The sequence below is a fragment of the Podarcis muralis genome, chromosome 7 (genome assembly GCF_964188315.1).
Source record: "Podarcis muralis chromosome 7, rPodMur119.hap1.1, whole genome shotgun sequence".
Taxonomy (NCBI): domain Eukaryota; kingdom Metazoa; phylum Chordata; class Lepidosauria; order Squamata; family Lacertidae; genus Podarcis; species Podarcis muralis.
Genome location: NC_135661.1, coordinates 13,509,033 through 13,528,267, shown reverse-complemented (window position 1 = coordinate 13,528,267; position 19,235 = coordinate 13,509,033). Strand labels below are relative to the sequence as shown.

Genomic DNA, 19,235 nt, shown 5'->3' with positions numbered 1-19,235 from the left:
TCTCTGCTTGGAGAGTGGGGTGGCATGGAACAATATCTCAAGAGGAGTCCGAATGCAAAGCGAACAGATGAACAACTTTCCAAAATATAAGGTAGGCTAAGTGGATGGACATGGGACGCGGGTGGCGCTGTGGGTAAAAGCCTCAGCGCCTAGGGCTTGCTGATCGAAAGGTCGGCGGTTCGAATCCCCGCGGCGGGGTGTGCTCCCGCTGCTCGGCCCCAGCGCCTGCCAACCTAGCAGTTCGAAAGCACCCCTGGGTGCAAATAGATAAATAGGGACCGCTTACCAGCGGGAAGGTAAACGGCGTTCCGTGTGCTGCGCTGGCTCGCCAGATGCATCTTGTCACGCTGGCCACGTGACCCGGAAGTGTCTCCGGACAGCGCTGGCCCCCGGCCTCTTGAGTGAGATGGGCGCACAACCCCAGAGTCTGTCAAGACTGGCCTGTACGGGCAGGGGTACCTTTACCTTTAAGTGGATGGACAAGGCATGGGATCCTCCAAGGCTGCAGATCCCCCACTCTGAATCAGCTGGCTTCTGAATGCAGCCTTCATACTCCCACCCTGTGCATCACTGGATGCTCACAGTGAAGCAGGCACAATTTGCTCATGCCCCACACTGTGACGTGCGAACACGGCGCTTTGTGTAACTTGTTCTATTTTATTGGAAATATAACACCTTGTTCCATTAAAAAATGACTGCATGAATAAACCCTGCTTTACTCAGAACATTTCAAAAATTATGGCTGTCATCCAATTAAAGAAATAGTGGTCTCTTGATTGTATGAATTATTGAATTTGCATATGTGTAAAATAGTCTGAAGGGAGGAAAAATTGTTTTTCTAGATTTGCTGTCACCTTGGAAGATGAGAGCAAAGCTTGCCCTCTGCTAAGATGACGACAAATCTAACAAAAGATAATACTTGTTTTTCTTCAGAGGGGGAGAGAGACAGCTTCTTGCCATCTTGCAGTTTTTATAAGTAATGGTAGACAATAAAATAAAATCTGCTACCATTAATTTCAGATACCTGTTTTGTTGATTGAAAATGAATTGCACTAATTAAGCATGACAGTTCTCATTTTAATGTCCACAAAGCAGATTTCCCAGTCCTAGAAAGCACAGGAACTACACCACACAGGTTCTCACAGATGGCATGGAAAGGTTTAAATACAAAGAAAAGGCCTCCAGGCTTGGAAGTTTGCTTTGTCCACAGAGCCTGGAAGGAAGGCAGGAGAGATCCTGATGGGTTTCACAGAAACCATGACCTGCTCCGGCTGGCAAGGATCTGCACTGAGACGAAAATTTAGCAGCCACAATAACTCAGCTGTGGAACCCAGGAAGCTGCCTTATACAGAGTCAGACCACTGGCCCATCGAGCTCAGCACGGTCTACCCAAACTTGCAGCAGCTCACCGGGATTTCAGGCTGTCTCTCTTGGAGATGCTGGAACCTGGGAACTTCTGCTTGCAAAGCCTTTCCAGCTGTGGTTAAGGGGGCAACTCTGGCATTCCAGGTGGAAGCCAAGAAGGTCTGTATTCTGCCTACCTTACGTCCTGCCTCCAAGTGCCAGGGCAGTCACTGAACTGATCGGATTTCCTCCTCCTGGTCAGCTGGTCTTCAAGGTACATCCATAAGCATTTCAGTTCCCATTTATAGACCAGGCATGTCCAAAGTCCAGCCTGGGGGCCTAATCCGGCCCACTTGTCGATTTAATCCAGCCCCTGTGGCAATTTATTTCCTGGTGTATAATTTGTTAAAAAGCTGCATAACTTCAATCCTAAAAAAGTCAACAATTTTGGTGTTAAAAAGCTCAACAAACTTGGGTAGCCAGCTGTTGTTGGACTACAACTCCCATCATCCCTAGTTAGCAGGACCAGTGGTCAGGGATGATGGGAGTTGATGTCCAACAACAGCTGGCTACCCAAGTTTGAGAAACATTGGATTAAAGGGAAGGGTTTGCTATTCAGAATGCATTGCAGCGAATAAAAGACCCTTTTGGGTCCCTTCCAACTCTACTATTCCATAATGTAGATGTATCCAAAGAGAAGCAGCAGCTAAAAGCTAGTAAAATATGACCATGGAAGATGCTACAGAGTGAATATGAATGCTACCTTGTATTGTGTAACTTAGAGCTGTCAGTTCTTGGAGTAATGTATCATTTCTGCAGCCTCCCCCCCTCCCCCCTCCAATCTGTATCTGAAATTCTTTCAGCCACCTTGATTCTGGGACCCTACTGCCCAAGACATCTTACCTGTCCTTGGCATGTTGCAAGCCTTTCTTTCTCAAGGACCCATGTAAAGTTTGGCTCTTAGCCAGTCAGACAACTTTCCCTTCCCTCACACAAATCTGACTACAAGCATTCTGACAGCTTTGTTCCCTGGAAACAAGCGCTCCAGACTGTCATACCAGCTCAGCCAGTCCATGTCAGAGGCTTCCCTAGCACAGTATCAATTATCAGCACAGGCAAAAATAAAGGAGGACACAGAGGAGTGAAGAATGCTACTTGGGGTCTCAGAAAAGCAAGACCTGGACTCTCATCTAAGCAACAGTAAAAAGCTACTGAAGTCAAGGAGGATTAAAAAAAACACACCTTTATTCAAATTCTAACCTACATAATTCATTTTTTGTACTTGATTCCACCTCCGCTCCTGATTCTAATACACTCCCTTGGGGGAGAATGGAGATTGCCAAAAGGAAACATATCAATTTCCAGGGACGGGTTGCTGTGCTCTAAATCAACAAGTTTTATGCTTTCATTGACCACCTTATTGACATGGCATCCAGTGCAGCCAGCTTTCTGCTTTCTGCGTGAGAGAATGTGATACCTTAATTAAACCAATGGGTTTTTTAGATTTCAGCAAGTTATTAGCCTCAGTCTCTGCTTGGAGGCAGAGTGCGAATCTAATGCCTGTTATCAAGCTGGAGGCCTTCATCGTCACATCAACGAACAGATCATGCTTTGCATTCATAAATATGTAATGAAAGGGCACTGCAATGACTTCAGCCTCCTCCACATGGCAGAGATGTTCTTCATCCTGTCCTCCGATCAAACTGAGGAAGTAATGAGTATGTGCAGGTCACAGCTGGGGGCATGTCATGAATTTCAACCCCAGAATGTCCTCATCTGTGTCTGTCTGAAGGGCTCCTACACTGCACTGGCCTTCCTGGTGACCTGCATCTAAAATCAAGGACCACAGATGGAAATTTCAAATCATTTGACATTGCTTTCAGATACAGGACTTTAACTGCAGTCTGGTCACACATCCAACTCAGAATCAGCAAGCGATGAGAGAATTTCCTGAAGTGAGTGATGTATGTGGCATGAGGAATGGACTAGATCTATGCATGTTGAGACAAAATCCCCTTTGAGTTGAGTAAATAACTGTGCCAATTCACTTCAATAGAAGGTTTTCTTATACAGTGGTACCTCAGGTTACTGACACTTCTGCTTACAGACGCTTCTGGTTACAGATTCCGCTAACCCAGAAATAGTACCTCAGGTTAAGAACTTTTCTTCAGGATGAGAACAGAAATTGCGCAGCAGCAGCGGGAGGCCCCATTAGCTAAAGTGGTACCTCAGGTTAAGAACAGTTTCAGGTTAAGAACAGACCTCTGGAACAAATTAAGTTTTTAACCCGAGGTACCACTGTACAGGAGTTATGATGACATGATAGGAAACTGTGAAGCCAAGAGTTTTCTGATCCTATGTCACTTCCAAAAGTTACACCAAATTTCATACAGTGGTGCCTCGCAAGACGAAATTAATTCGTTCCGTGAGTTTTTTCGTCTTGAGATTTTTTCGTCTTGCGAAGCACGGTTTCGGAAAAGTTTTGGAAAAGCTTCAAAAATCACCAAAGTCTTCAAAAAACTCAAAAAAGGCTACCACACCGCGTGCTATGAGTTGCTCCTCGAAGTCAAGTCGCAACTGTATTAACGGTTTTAAGAAAAAGGAAACAAACTTGCAAGACGTTTCCGTCTTGCGAAGCAAGCCCATAGGGGAAATCGTCTTGCGAAGCAGCTCAAAAAACCAAAAACCCTTTCGTCTTGCGAGTTTTCCATCTTGCGAGGCATTCGTCTTGCAAGGTACCACTGTACTTATTTGTGTTTGTGCAAATAATATTTTATAGAGAGCACAGGAGGAATGGATGCAATGGTGTGCCAGTCTAGACCTCCATGGGGCTTATTTCTGCACATCATCATATCAGCAAAGTAGGCATGATATATAATATCCCCCCAGTTGTTAAACTATTTTAGCTCTGGTACAAGTCTTGATCATAAATGTGTTCTGGAAGGGATAGGTAAATATTCTGACTTCTTAACACTTAATGCAAAGATCAGCATACTAATCTTGTGTTATCAGCAAATTTTTATTATCATCTCTCAAACAAAAGCACCATCCACATACTCTGTCACTTTCATTTCATGTAATAAACCAGCCTCTCTCGTTTCCTCTTGTGCATGAACTTCTTGGGGCATAAGGTTAAGGGCAAACACGTATTCATAACAGACACACACACTAACTCCAGCAAAAAGATCCCAACCTCTCAGAAGTGTGTGTAGAAGTACAGACAGAAGCATAGAATTGTAGGGTCATCTAGTCTTTGAGTTCCAAGACACACATGTAGGTTCAGACATACAGCTTGTAGCATGGGCTGAATCTCATCTGTGAAGAAGTGTTTCATACCCATGTCATGATTCAAGCTCATCATGAAATGAGCTTGAATAGCCCTGAACACTTGTCTTCAGGTACTTCAAAGTACCTTCCTATTTCTATTCTTCTTGGCTGCCATGCTAAACAAGCAGAGTTTTTTTTAAAAAACCCCAAATGTGATTCAAATGAGATGTAGATTTTTCTTCTTTTTAAAACCAGCCTTCCTTTCAGAGCCGCCTTTGCCTGAAATGATCCCGCAATCAAAATCCTACAAGTTCTTGATCATGTTTCTATGAAATAAGTGCCAAGCTCTATCTCAATGCATACTTCTTGCCTGAATGGAACCTGTTTGTTGTGACGGCATCTCTCTCTCTCTCTCTGCAGTCGAATTGTGGGAGGGAGAGGGTGTCTCTCAAACCAGGATTTCCAGCAGACAGACTCCCACACCTTGCCTCCTGCAACCCCACTGCTCTGTTCACCTACAAGCCCGAGAGGATGCCTGGTCTGGATCCTGCCATATCTGTCAGCCTCAGCATTCAATCAGCTGACCCCAAGGGCCAGTCTCCAGGCACCTGGCTCTAGAAATCCAGGGCCTCAGAACCTGCCCTTCAAGCTAAACAACATATTGCTGTGAGATGTGAAACACAAGAGCAGTCAAGTACAACATTCCTAGAGTGAACATGTTTACACATGGGGAGGAATGTTTGTCCAGCCAGCAGGTAAACTTCCTGTTTCCTTCTGGGCTGGGACAGACTTCCTCTGCATGTGACTAGAGGTGGGCGTGGCCTCACCTGTGCAGGTAACGACAAAAGCACAGGCCAAGACAGCCATCTCTCTCTCTGTGACTACTTTCATCAAAGAAGCAACATCTGCTTAGCCAAAGATGCTCTCCAGCCAAGAGAGGACAAAGGGACTGTCTCCTTATGAGATAGCTTAGAAAAGTAGCATACACCTGGAAACTAAGTCTGCCTTCTGGGATCTGATTGTGAACAGAATGTGAGTGAGTAAACTCTTTTTATACTTTTATAGAAGACTGTGCCGTGTCTTATCTTTTATGAGGGAACAAGGGGAAAATACCAGAACAGTTATTATAGAGGCTTTAGCGAGCCTGAGCAAACGCATCCGCTGTGAGTTTTAAAAAGGGGGAATGTTACTCTGCTAAATTGTGAACGTGTTAACACAAGTTGGAAAGGCTATAATCAAACAATATGTCCTCTCCTGCATCCCTGAACATTCCCACAATTGTCAATGCATGGACCCTGTCTACACCTGCCTCCTTTCCCTGACTGTTGCCTTGAATTGGGACCCACCTCATACTTTGAGCTCAGCTCTGTTCCTGGGCTCCCAGACCTCTACTGCTGCTGTGCTGTTTATGAGAGCCAGTGTAGCAGATAGATTAGGACCTGGGAGAGATCAGGGTTCGAATCCCCACTTGGCCATGAAGTTCCCTGGGTGGGTGACCTTAGGCAAATCACTGCCTCTTAGTCTAACCTACCTTACAGGGATGTTCTGGGGATTGAATAAGGAAGGCGAGAACCCTGTGCACCACTTTGAGCTCCTTAGGAGAAAGATGGTGGGGTATAAATGAAATAAATAAGTGTAGACACTCACTACAATCAGAGCTGATGGTTAACACAAATGTGATTTCTGCTGAGATCTGGGAGCCTGCATAGCAGGGCAACAAACATCTCCTGAAGAGCTGACTTGCAAGAGGTGCCCTCCTGGGTTATAGCTGTTTCTCCTACATGCCATATATTTAGTTGATAACGGACACACTCCTGCTGTTGACCTTGTTCCCGGTTCTCACTACGTAGAGTGATACAACTGTACAGCTCGAATGGGTCCCAAGAGCCATCTAGTCCAATCCCCTGCAATGCATGTGCCCCAGGCCCTGAGAGCCTGAGCTGTCTTTCTTTGGAACTTGATCATGTCTCTTTGGCACTATCCCCTGCCTCCAGCCCCTGGCCTGGAACGGCCCCTGCTGAAAGGATGCTGTTTTGGGACTGAACAGTGAGTTCAGTGAGTTGACTTATCTCTGGACCAGCAACCATCCAGCATCTGCCTCCTACATTGGAAGTGCTCTCATGCCACTTTAACAGCCATGGATTCACCCAAAGAATCCTGGGAGTTGTACTGAGCTACAATTCCCAGAGTTCCATGGAAAAACATATTATTAAACCACTCTGGGAATTGTAGCTCTGTGAGGGGAATAGGGTGGTGGTTTTTCTAATGACTCTCAGCACCCTTAACAACTTACAATTCCTAGGATTCTTTGAGGGAAAGGATGTGTTCTGAATGTGCTTTAAAGGTATGGTTTGTACACAGTTTCAGATGACGGGGCTCTATCTCTTTGGCTTTGTGTCCTGCACACTTAGAGCTCAGAAGAGGGAACCTGAGGAAAGGATATGTTGTACAACAGAGGAGTGCTTTGCACAGAACAGCCAGTCTCCAAAACTCACAATGGGAACCTGAGTACATGACTCACACTTTTCTGCCTAGATCCCTAAAAGGTACTCCCAACAGCAATACTGCAGCAATAATATATTTCTCTTAATATACTCATTTTTATGTGCATCTTCCCCTCTAAAACAGTTTTATAAGCCATTTCTTCAAATTTATTATATCTCTGTATGTTATTTACACTAAAATGTGAACTTCCCCCCAATATATGTTTTTAAAGATGCATTTCTGGTTGGATAACTACGTCATAAAAATTTAAGAAGTACAAATTTCACAGGATAGCTCTGTTTCAGCCTGCATAGTGGTTCAGAAGGTGTGCAAACTGAACTACTTTCTCCCCCATCCTCACCTTGAGCTGGACCTGGAAATGGACCCTGAGCCAGTGAAAGTCACATAAGCATTGGATCAAAATGCTTAGTCCCAGTTAGTGGGCTGGGTGCTGCACTGGGAATAATCTGCAGCTGCCAAACTGTCTCCAAAGGCAGCCTAGTGTATAACACATTGCAGCAGTCTAACCAGGAAGTTGGCAAAGGAGGACTCCTTTGGGGGAATGGGCAGGGTATAAATCTAAGAAGAAACAACTACCTCACTCAAGTCCTGCTTTATGAACATTTGCTATGTGAAAATTCACTTAATCTGAACACAAGGAATTAGTACCCAAACCTTGTTAAATGCACCATAAATTCAGAAATGCAGAGACCATTTCCTGGTTAGCTGAGGAAAGGAGGGAGGGGAGGGGAGTATTTGGACAAATCAAAGAGGGTTTTCCTGGGTTTTCCTGTTTGTTTGTTTGTTTGTTTGTTTGTTTGTTTTGCTTTTGGGAGTCAAAATTTAGTGGTCGGAAATGTATTAGAAAATTTCCCATAGGAATCAATGGACATAATCAACTCGTTATATGAACACTTGACCCAAGGAACAATTTCCAGGGAACACATTAGGTTGTCTTTCCTCACAGTGAATCACAAGAAGAAGAAGAAGAAGAAGAAGAAGAAGAAGAAGAAGAAGAAGAAGAAGAAGAAGAAGAATGATTATTGCTTCCAATGCTACCATTGTGGTGCCTTACAGGTTAGAAACTTAGAATTGTAAAGTTGGAAGGGAACCAAAGGGTCATCTCGTCTGACCCCCATGCAAACTTACCTGGATTCACTTAACATAAGGCACATAACTACTCCTGTGGCTGTGTGTCCTGAACATGCAGTGCCCGTAGATGGCAAGATGAAGCTTGAATAATGAAAACAAAAAAAAAAAAATCCTTCCAGTAGCACCTTAAAGACCAACTAAGTTAGTTCTTGGTATGAGCTTTCGTGTGCATGCACACTTCTTCAGATACCATGGACTTCCATTTCATGCGGCTCAATGTGGTGCCTTCCATAGTTCCAGTTACAGATAGGTAGCCGTGTTGGTCTGCCATAGTCAAAACAAAAAAAATTCCTTCCAGTAGCACCTTAAAGACCAACTAAGTTAGTTCTTGGTATGAGCTTTCGTGTGCATGCACACTTCTTCAGATACCAAAACGAAACGAAACAAAATGAGCACACGAAAGCTCATACCAAGAACTAACTTAGTTGGTCTTTAAGGTGCTACTGGAAGGAATTTTTTTTGTTTTGACTATGACAGACCAACACGGCTACCTATCTGTAACTTGAATAATGAGACAGGTTTCACCTACCCCTAATAAAGATCACATTATAAAGCTCAGCCTGCAAAAGAAGAGTACATGGCTTCAGTCCAGACCTCTGCATGCTTCTGGGAGCACACATAGATCAGCTGTTAAACTAGCCTTCAGTATTGGGACGCGGCAGCTTGTACATCCCAAGCAGTTCTCGCCATTATAATGCATGGGAAGCTCTTGTAAATGGGGGCGAGGGGCTCCGTGAAGACAACAGAGAAGGGGCCCCTGAATGAGAGCAGCAGGCTTCACATTTAACAACCATCTCCCGACATTCCCTGTCCCCACCGACCAGTTGATTTATATGCCTCATATTTCACTCCAGCAAATCAGAGAGGCAGGAAATAGAATGCTGGAAAGCCTTGCAATATCCACAGTGACATCTGAAATCCAGTTATAAAAACCAACATCTAAAATGCAAGCTGCGGACTCACTAAAATGCTTCAACTAAGGCAGATAATCAGATTGGTTATGGGAACAATGTTTGCTAAGCACAGAAAGATGGATCATGACGGTAATAAATTGGCTGCCGAGGAAACGAGCCAATTTCTCTGAGCTGAATGAAAATATGATGTCAAAACAAATGACCTTCTGGTAATGAAAACTGGTAATGTCTCCATTTCTGGGGGCGGGCACTTGTCTCCAAGGCAAAAGCAGAGTTGTTTGGGCATCCAAACCAGTGCGCCACAAGTTATGGATGGTGGGGCAGGTCCTCTGAGAAGTAGCCAGGGATCCCAAGCATGATCTTATGTTGATTTAATGGGGCATCTGAATTTATTTTTAATAGTATTCATTTATTCATACATACATTCATTCCATTGCGTCTTACCACTGAGAAGCTCAAGATCGTATAAATGGCTCTCTCTTTTCCTGTTTAATAACAAACAAACAAACAAACAAACAAACAAACAAACAAACAACAACAACCTGCCCATCTGGCTGGGTTTCCCCAGCCACTCTTAACATAATAAAACATCAAACTAATAATCATAATGTTATTATTTATTTTATCCTCAGATACCCAACAGACAGTGACAGCCTCAAGGTCACCCAGCAAGCTTCATGGCTGAATTTGAACCCTGGTCTTCCAGGTCATAGTCCAACACTCTAAACCCACTGGTTCCCTAGGTGGACAGTGCTGCCCCCTGGGGACCAGTGGAATTCACCTAGGGAGTATTAAGAGGCAAGGAGGCAGCAAGAAGGTGCTGGACGTACAAATGACTAGCAGACTTTGAAAAGTTGGTATACAGATAGTCAAATAAACCTGCAGTTTGGGAGCAAGGATAAAACATGCGATGGTGGGAATGCCCTAAAATCCAACCCTTCTGGAGAGCAGTCCTACAAGAGATATGCAAAATAACTAAATAGGTATTAGAACTCACCCCAGAACTGGCCCTACTGAACATCTTCCAATATCACAGTGACCACTCACATTATACAGAGCTTATAACCCATCTACTCTCAGCAGCCAGAAGACTCATAGCCAGATGCTGGAGAGACCTGTCAGGAGTAAACATGGACCAATGGTCTCAAATTGTATGGGAAACGGGCTTACTAGAAAAGCTAACCAATAAACTGAAACTGACACTGGGACAAATAGAAGAGGACGCCTTCACCCCAGTATGGCTCCCCTTTATCACATACACAGCCCAACAAGACAACAAGAAGAATCCACCGACAGCATATGAATCAATCTGGCTTCCCTGACCCAACAAGCCCTTCCCCCCCCCACTCACAAATGCAGCCAACTACAGACAACCAACCACACCCTGGACTCCCCCAATCCCTCTCACTACCAAGGAAATGTAATAAGCAAATAGAAAGAGAAGCTATCCAGTTCACGCTGACACAAAACCCCACACATACACTATACAAAGCCTCACCACCCCACCTCTCCTCTCTCTCCCCTCTTCTTCCCCAACCTTAGACTGTACTCAACACTAATGTCTCACAACAAACGTAACTGATGTGTAAGAAAGACCGCACAACCTGAAAAAAAGAGAGAGAAGGCATGTACTTTTATAAACCAAGAAAATATCTCAAATAAATAAATAAATAAATGCAAGCCTTTCACCAGCTCCCTGCAACCATGTGCTTTACTTATCCATCACCCTGCTTCAAAATATTATGACATATCCACTGCCAGTGAAAGTGGCCCTAGTGAACCTCCTTTTGCAAAATGCACAGCTTGCCATGTTTGTGTCAAGAAATTTATCACTGAATTAGCAGCAGTGTGTCCAAATGGGGAAAAGAATGTCTAGCAATCGTATTTTCCTTGGAATCAACCAGCACAAAAGAGGCCAAATTTCTATCTCAGTTGACACAATGCTCATAAACCACTGAGAGCCATTTTAAAGAAGCTGTTAAGGTCCAGTCCAAAATGCTCCCAGCAGATGCAACACTATCCCTTGGGCTTAGAAGCACCATCTTAAGGAAGAAGAAAAGAAATCGGATGTTTATAGAGAATTTGCTGTACAAGTCACACCGGCTGCAGGAAATATAGACAGACAAACGAGACTGTGAAATATTCAACTTACATGAAGCCAAGGAAGTTCCAGAGGAGAAAGAAGGCATTAATCAAAACACCCCAAAGTCTCTTACCAGGACAAGATTTATAAAGCTACATAACTGGACAATGAGCTACAAATCCTGATATCTGCCATTTTAGCAGGACAGCCAAACCCCCAGCTAGTGTTATTGTTGCAATGATGACCTCAGTGTCTGAGGTGGCATCATATTTACATGGAACTGCATGTCAGAAAAAGTGATGCTCCCACAGATTCCCCATCAGGTCAGGTAAGGCAGTCAGAGAGAATATGCAACACTGCTAAACAGACTTTGGATCCAAATGGGAACAGACCTCTTTGTGGAGAGTGACAGTACTGTTTGAACCCAATGGATTTCAGAGAAGATTTGGGATTTCAGAGAAGCTGCTGGATATCCCCAGAGTAACTGCAGGAAACAAAGGGCTGAACTAGATGTAGCAATATTCATTACTCGGGGGAAACTGAGGCACTGCAACATGACTGGAGGGTGACCAAGGCGATAAAGGGTCTGAAAACCAAGCCTTATGAGAAACAGTTGAGGGAACTGAGCATGTTTAGGCAGGAGAAGAAAAGACTGAGAGGAAATATGAGAGCCATCTTCAAATATCTGAAGGGCTGTCTTCAAATATCTGAAGGGCCTGAACCAATGGAATCAAATGACAAGAAAGGAGATTCTCACTAAAAATTAAGAACTTTCTGACCATCTCAGAAGGTGGTGGACCCTTTTTCACTGGAGGTTTTTAAACAGAGTTTTGATGGCCATCTGTCAGGGATTCTTTAGCTGTGATCCAACATTGCAGGGGGTTGGACTAAATCAGTGTTGGCCAAACTTGGCCCTCCAGCTGTTTTGGACTACAACTCCCATCACCCCAAGCTAACAGGCCCAGTGGTCAGGGATGATGGGAATTGTAGTCCCAAAACAACTGGAGGGCCAGGTTTGGCCAACACTGGACTAAATGATCCTTGGGGTCCCTTCCACCTCTACAGTTCTGTCATTCGATGGCTATGCTGCTCTGATGGGCACAGGGGAAGGGACCACAATTCTGCCAGGCCCTCTTGGCTGTGATATGGAAGATGCTGCTTTCCCAGACTCATCTGAGGGCCCCCCCACCCCTGAGAAAAACCTGTGTGCTATCTTTAAAGGACCTGTGGTCAGTTCTGCAGCCACATGCTTCTTCATGACTGTAGAACAAATGCAGCTTCTGGGGTAGCATCTTCAGACTTTGGAGGTGATTGGAGAATCACATCCTCAGGCCAGGAAGTGCAGGAGGAGGTCCTGAGGGCTCCCCCGCCCCCTCCCCCAAAAAGGTAAAGTGACTATAGAATTGTGTGGGTTGGAGCCTTCCTCCAGTTGACATTGGGAACCTAAGCATGATTCTACCCTAGGACTTCTTCATGCAGCACAGAGTTAAACTATGGAACTCCCTCCTACAGGAAGCAGTGATGGCCTCCCAACTTGGATGTCTTTAAAAGAGGATGAGACAAATTCATGGAGGACAAGACCATCAGTGGCTATAAGTCAAGATGACTCTGCTCTGCCTTCTTGGCTGGAGGCCGTAGTGCTCCTGAATACCAGCTGCTGGAAACCACAAGAGGGGAGTGTCTCTTGCACCTGGATACTGCTTGCTGGTTTCCTTTGGGGCATCTGGTCCCACTGTGAGGACAGGATGCTGCACCAGATGGGCCATTGGTCTGATCCAGCAAAGTCTTCTCATGCTCTTATGTCATGTTCTTTGCATCTTCTAGGATAATCAGGACTCTGCTGGATTGGGACAATGTCATGAGTTCTCTCCACAACCCAAGGATGATTCTATTGCAAAGAAAACACAAGAACTCACGTTATTTGATAGGTCTGAGTTGTATTTTCTGGCCAGTCCACCAGACACACCACTCGGCCGGGGAGCTCGGCTGTTGTTGCGTAGTAGCCTTGCGGGAATGACAGCAATAAAGCCAGGAACCAGATGACACAGATGACGACCTTGGTGGCTGAGGCCGATAGCCTTGGTTGCAGCGGGCGGATAATGGCCATATACCTGGAAGAGGGAGAAATTAAAATGTAGGAGCCGAAAGTAAAAAAGGAGAAGGGGCTCCTCACCCCCCCATACGTTTCCCCCAATTCTTTAAAGCCAACTTTGCCAACCAGGTGCCCCCCAGATGTGTCGCACTACAACTGCTCTCCACTCCAGGACAGCGTGGCCATATGAAGTTGGGATTGATGGGAGCTGTAGTCTAAAGCACCTGGAGGGCACCAGGTTGTGGAAGGCTGACCTAAGGAATGGCGATGTTGGAAGATTCACAGCAGATAGAAGAAAGTCCTTCTTCACACAGCACATAGTTAAACTATGGCACTTGTTCCCACAGGAGGCAGTGATGGTTGCCAACCTGGATGGCTTCAAAAGAGGATTGAACAAATTCAGGGAGGAGAAGGCTTTCCATGGCTACTAGCAAGTGGCTCTGCTCTGCCTCCACAGCCGGAGGCAACAATGCTTCTGAATATCAGTTTCTGGAAACCATAGGAGGGGAGAGGACTCAGGTCCTGATAGCAAGTTTCCCACTGGAGCTCCTGGTTGGTCCCTGTGAGAACAGGATGCTGGACTTGATGGCCCCTTGGCCTGATCCAGCTGGCTCATAGTGTTGTTATGATGCAGCCTTCCTCAGTCACCCTCTATTTCCTGAGGGGAAATCCAAGGGAAGATGGAGTAGGATCTTTTCTGTGTTGGCACCCATGATGCTTATTTATTAAATATCAGTGTTTCCTGATCCTGATAGAGGCAGCAGAAAGTTAGCGCACCAATTCCACCTATGCTGTCAGATTGGAAAGGTTACCTGTTTTTAAAACGTTCCAAAATCTTTATGAAGCCAATACCTTTCCGAGAACAGCCAAAATGTCCTAGAATTGTGTGCAAGCTTTTCAGTTCCCCAGAACGCTTCATCAGGCTAGATGAAAGGAAGTAAGGAGCAGGAGTAAAGAGACAAAAATGACTGCTTGTGCATCATCTCTATCTGCCCAAAGGTCTCTTTAGAAGGAGCAGCAGCAGCTTTCATACCCCCCAAAAGAAAAAACCAAAACGATCTACAGTGGTACCTTGGGTTAAGAACTTAATTCGTTCCGGAGATCTGTTCTTAATCTGAAACTGTTCTTAACCTGAGGTACCACTTTAGCTAATGGGGCCTCCCGCTGCCGCTGCGCCGCCACCACACGATTTCTGTTCTCATCCTGAAGCAAAGTTCTTAACCCACGGTATTATTTCTGGGTTAGCGGAGTCTGTAACCTGAAGCATCTAACCTGAAGCGTCTGTAACCTGAGGTCCCACTATACTTAATTTGTATCTAGCTGAAGTCTAGTGTGTGCTTTTGGAGAGGAGTGAGCCAGATGCTTCTGGATCCCCACATAAAAAGAACAGGTGAGCCACAGCTCAGCAGGGCCAGCCCAAGGCACCTCTCTCCGCTCCATGCAGAGGAGTCAAGCAAACCGGCAGCTGACTCTAACTTCAACACTGTTGAACAAGCAGTATCTGCTACCTCACCTGAGGCAGCAGGTGAGTTCAGGGTGGTCAGCACAGTCCATGCAGCATTCCCAGGTCTCCCCTCCAACAGAGGGGGGTGGCTGAGGGGAGCTCAGGAGGAGCAAGCAGGGGGCAGCTGACCCCCAGCAGATACCACCTGAGCCAACTGACTCACCCTAACCAATGGCCAGCTGTGCAGCTCAGCAGACCAAAGCACAGCATGAGGATTTGTGGGCACTGTGTTGCTGACTGCATTATAGGAAATAAAGCTTTTCTGAGCTGATGTGCTGTGCAGTGGTATAACCTTCCAAATCCTCCTTGGCAATGTGTCAGCTTAGCCAGTTGTTGCTCTCCTTGCCTTGGCAGCTCGTGTGATACCCAAGCAAAGGCCAAAGAGTCACATGAGTGAGATGTCAAAGAAAGGCAGGGGCCACTGCTAAGAAGGCCCTCTGCCTGGTTCCCTGTAACTTCACATCTCGCAGTGGGGGAAGACCTTCAGAGCCGGACCTCGGTCTCCAGGCTGAACGGTGGAGGTGGAGACCAGGTATACAAAGCTGAGGCCATTTAGGGCTTTAAAGGTCAGCACCAAGAACATCAGAGGAGCTGGCTGGATCAAGCCAACAGCCCATCTGGTCCTGCCCTCATAGTGCCCAACCAGATGCCTTTTTGGAAACTGGAAAGCAAGACCTGAGCACAAGAGCAGCCCTCTCCCCTCCTCTGGCTTCCAGCAACTGGTATTCAGAAGCATTCCTGCATCTGACCATGGAGACAGAGCAGAGCCATCATGGCTAGTAGCCACTGTTTGCTGTATCCTCCTCCATAAATTTGTCCAGCCCTCTATTTGGTCACCATCATTGCCTCCTGTGAGAGTGAGTCCCATAGTTTAACTATGTGTTGTGTGAAGAAGTACATTTTTATTATTTGTCCTGTCTTCCAGCATACACAGCTGTTCCTCTGCAATCTGCCCAGGGTGGCAAACACATCCACAATAAAACTTTTTTTTAAAAAAGCATTCTAAAACACAATCACAGGTTAGCAAACCCACTAAACAAAGTAACTCTGAGCAAGAATCTTCCATTGGACCTTAATAGATGGTGGGAGCTTAGGTGTCAGGCTCATGCTGAGTGATGGTTTGGAACACACAGTTGTGGTGACCGTTCCCAGTCCGCCCTCCTCAGCAGTGACCTGCACCTGCTCACTGATGGGAACAGGCAGGGCCCCACCTTCCAGAGGACTCCAGATCTTGAGCTATGAGTGAATTTATGAGCTATGAGCTGTATTTATCAGCAGGACTGAAACAGAATGGGCCCACTGCCAAGCACTCCAGATATTTCCACCTCAAGTAAAAGAGGAACGACACATAAAGCGACACCACTTTTTCTTATTTTACTATTACATTGTGGCTTTTCAGATATTTCCATGACAACAAAGCATTTCTCAAGTTCAACATGGCACCCAGATGGTCCTTAGCACAAGAGGAAAACAATTGGAAAGAACTGAGTTGTTTGTTGTTTTCCGAAGGGTGACTGTAGAGCTAAACGAAGGCCTCATTCCAGCCTCAATGAAGGCAAGGAGAGTGGCGCAATAAGCACATCTGACATTTTTATGAGATGCCATCCATCCCAAAGGGTCCTGAAATGTTCACAGACAAAAGGCCACATGTAAAGGCTATTTGTCCACAAGGGTGAACAGGAATGAGCAGACTAAACTCCACCACACCCATCATAAGAGCTGGGTCAGGCCACTGACCCATCTAGACCAGCATCCTGTTCTCACAGTGGCCAGTCAGATGCCTATGGGAAATCTCAAGGAGGGTTCACAAGAGCCCCATCTCCTCCTGTGGTTTCTGGCGGCTGGTATTCAGAAGCATTTCTGCCTCCAGCTGCAAAAGGAGAGGCCTGAGGTTGTGTGAGAAATTTAGCAAGTATTTGCAGCAGCCTTCCCCAACCTGGTGCCCTCCAGGTGTTTCCGCTTCCAATTCCCATCAGTCCCAGGCAGCATGGCTGTGCTCCCATTGGCCCTTCTGCCTTGTGGTTGTGCTGGCTGGGGCTGATGGGAGTTGATGTCGAAAAACATCTGGAGGGCACCAGGTTGCCAAAGGCTGACCTATGGTTTTCTATGCCTGTGGTGCTGGATGCACACACCCAGAGGAGTCTTGAAAATATAAAACATTAGGAGAATAAAATCTTCACGAGGAAACTGTGATGCTTCATCAGAGGTTATTGCTGAAATGTCAGGAGAGGGAGAGCACAAATGGAGCAAGTCCCTTTTCCCTTGTCATGCAATCAGTTTCTCATGAAAGTTACGAGTTGTGGAATGGGCCATCGCTTGTGTGCAAACTACAGAAAAGGAAACAATTGAAAGTCAGCTGTGATAAACAGCCTTTTTAAGCCACTGGGAGAATTTTTACAGCCTGACTCCCATGTCAGATTTATAGGCTATCAAGCTGGGGAACAGCCTCGCGCAGCAGCCATCCAATTAAATTATGAAAGCCCAGCCCTAAATGGACTTAGTCCTAAGTCCCCTTGATTTCCATGGTGTTGACTCAAGAGGAAGTGCCCTGGGAATCGCAGTCAAACACTCCCGAGGCATATTCCACACCAGCTGTGCATCATTTAATTACCGGTATGTCTGCCGCTTGAAATGTTCTCTGAATATTTGGGGAGAGAAGGCACAGCACACAGCTGAACCCTGAAGCATTTTTCACTCCCTTGCCAGGGCCTTGCAAAAGAAGAAAAAACCTCTCACAACAAGCTCAGACTCCATTAGGCCAAGAGACCTCACAATCCAGACGTGCCCAGGTCCTGAATGCGGCTTTCATAGAACTGTAGTTGGAAGGGACCCCTAGGGTCATCTAGTCCAACCCTCTGCAATGCTGGCATCTCAGCTAAAGCATCCATGACAGATGGCTATCCAACCTCTGTTTGAAAACCTCCAAGGAAGGGGAGTCCACCACCTCTCGTGGGAGTTTGTTCCACTGCTGAACGGCTCTTACTGTCAGAAAGTTTTTTCGAATGTTTAGTTGGGATCTCCTTTCTTGTAACTTGAAGCCGTTGGTTTGAGTCCTACCCTCAAGAGCAGGAGAAAACAAGCATGCTCCCTCCTCCATGTGACAGCCCTTAAGATATTTGAAGATGGCCATCATAATCTCCTCTCGGTCTCCTCTTTTCCAGGCTAAACATACACAGCTCCTTCAAAAGGTCCTCGTAAGGCTTAGTTTCCAGACCCTTGATCTTCTTGGTTGCCCTCCTCTGCACACCTTCCAGCTTGTCAATGTCCTTCTTAAATTGTGGTGCCCAGAACTGGACACAGTATCCCAGGTGTGGTTTGACCAGGAAGAATAGAGTGGGACTATTACTTCCCTGAATCTGGACACTAGACTTCTGTTGTTGCAGCCTAAAATCACATTAGCTTTTTTTGCTGCTGCATCACCCTGTTGACTCATGTTAAGCTTGTGGTCCACCAAGACCCCTAAACCCTTTTCACATGTACTCCGAGTTTCCCTTCCTTCTCCTCTGCTGCCTTCTTCTGCCTCTCCTGCTGGGATTCTCAACCTCAGGTTTCCTCTTGCACCTTTTGAAATGTTCTTCAAGACTTAACTTTCCCCCCCTGGTTTTTCCTCCTTCATATTTGTCTTTCATTTACATATTTTTATTGTTTAAGGTAAAGGTAAAGGTACCCCTGCCCGTACGGGCCAGTCTTGACAGACTCTGGGGTTGTGCGCCCATCTCACTCAAGAGGCCGGGGGCCAGCGCTGTCCGCAGACACTTCCGGGTCACGTGGCCAGCGTGACAAGCTGCATCTGGCGAGCCAGCACAGCACACGGAAACGCCGTTTACCTTCCCGCTGGTAAGCGGTCCCTATTTATATACTTGCACCAGAAGGTGCTTTCGAACTGCTAGGTTGGCAGGCGCTGGGACCGAACGACGGGAGCGCAACCCGCCATGGGGATTCGAACCGCCGACCTTTCGATCGGCAAGTCCTAGGCGCTGAGGCTTTAACCCACAGAGCCACCCGCGTCCCTATTTTTATTGTTTACCGAGGCCTTTAATAAAATAAGAACACCTGCTGGATCAGGCCAATGGCCTACCTCACGCAGCACCCTGTTCTCTCAGGGGCCAACCAGATGCCCCACTGGGAAGCCCACAAGCACAAGAGCCACTGTTTCCTCCTGCAGCTTCCAGCCACTGGCCTTCAGAAGCCTCACTGTCTCTGGCCATGGAGGCAGAACACAGGCCTCATGGCTAATAGGCACTGATAGCGTTCTCCTCCATGAGTCTGTCCAATCCTCTTTTAAAGCCATCCAAGGCTTCAGATGTGAGCCATTTGTTTTGGCTGTTTAGGCTACTTTTCGTCCTGACAGTTAATGCAGCTGGAATTATTGTATTGTTATTGTCTTGTGAATGG

General features: G+C 46.1%; 1 protein-coding gene across 1 annotated transcript in view; it reads right to left on the bottom strand.

The window, feature by feature from the left end:
• The window catches only part of TACR1 (tachykinin receptor 1), a 53,459-nt gene that overhangs the window by 16,579 nt on the left and 17,645 nt on the right, over positions 1-19,235 (bottom strand). The window contains exon 2 of the mRNA XM_028741105.2: positions 13,161-13,355. Coding sequence (XP_028596938.2) covers positions 13,161-13,355 — 195 coding nt within the window. The remainder of the gene's footprint in view (positions 1-13,160; positions 13,356-19,235) is intronic.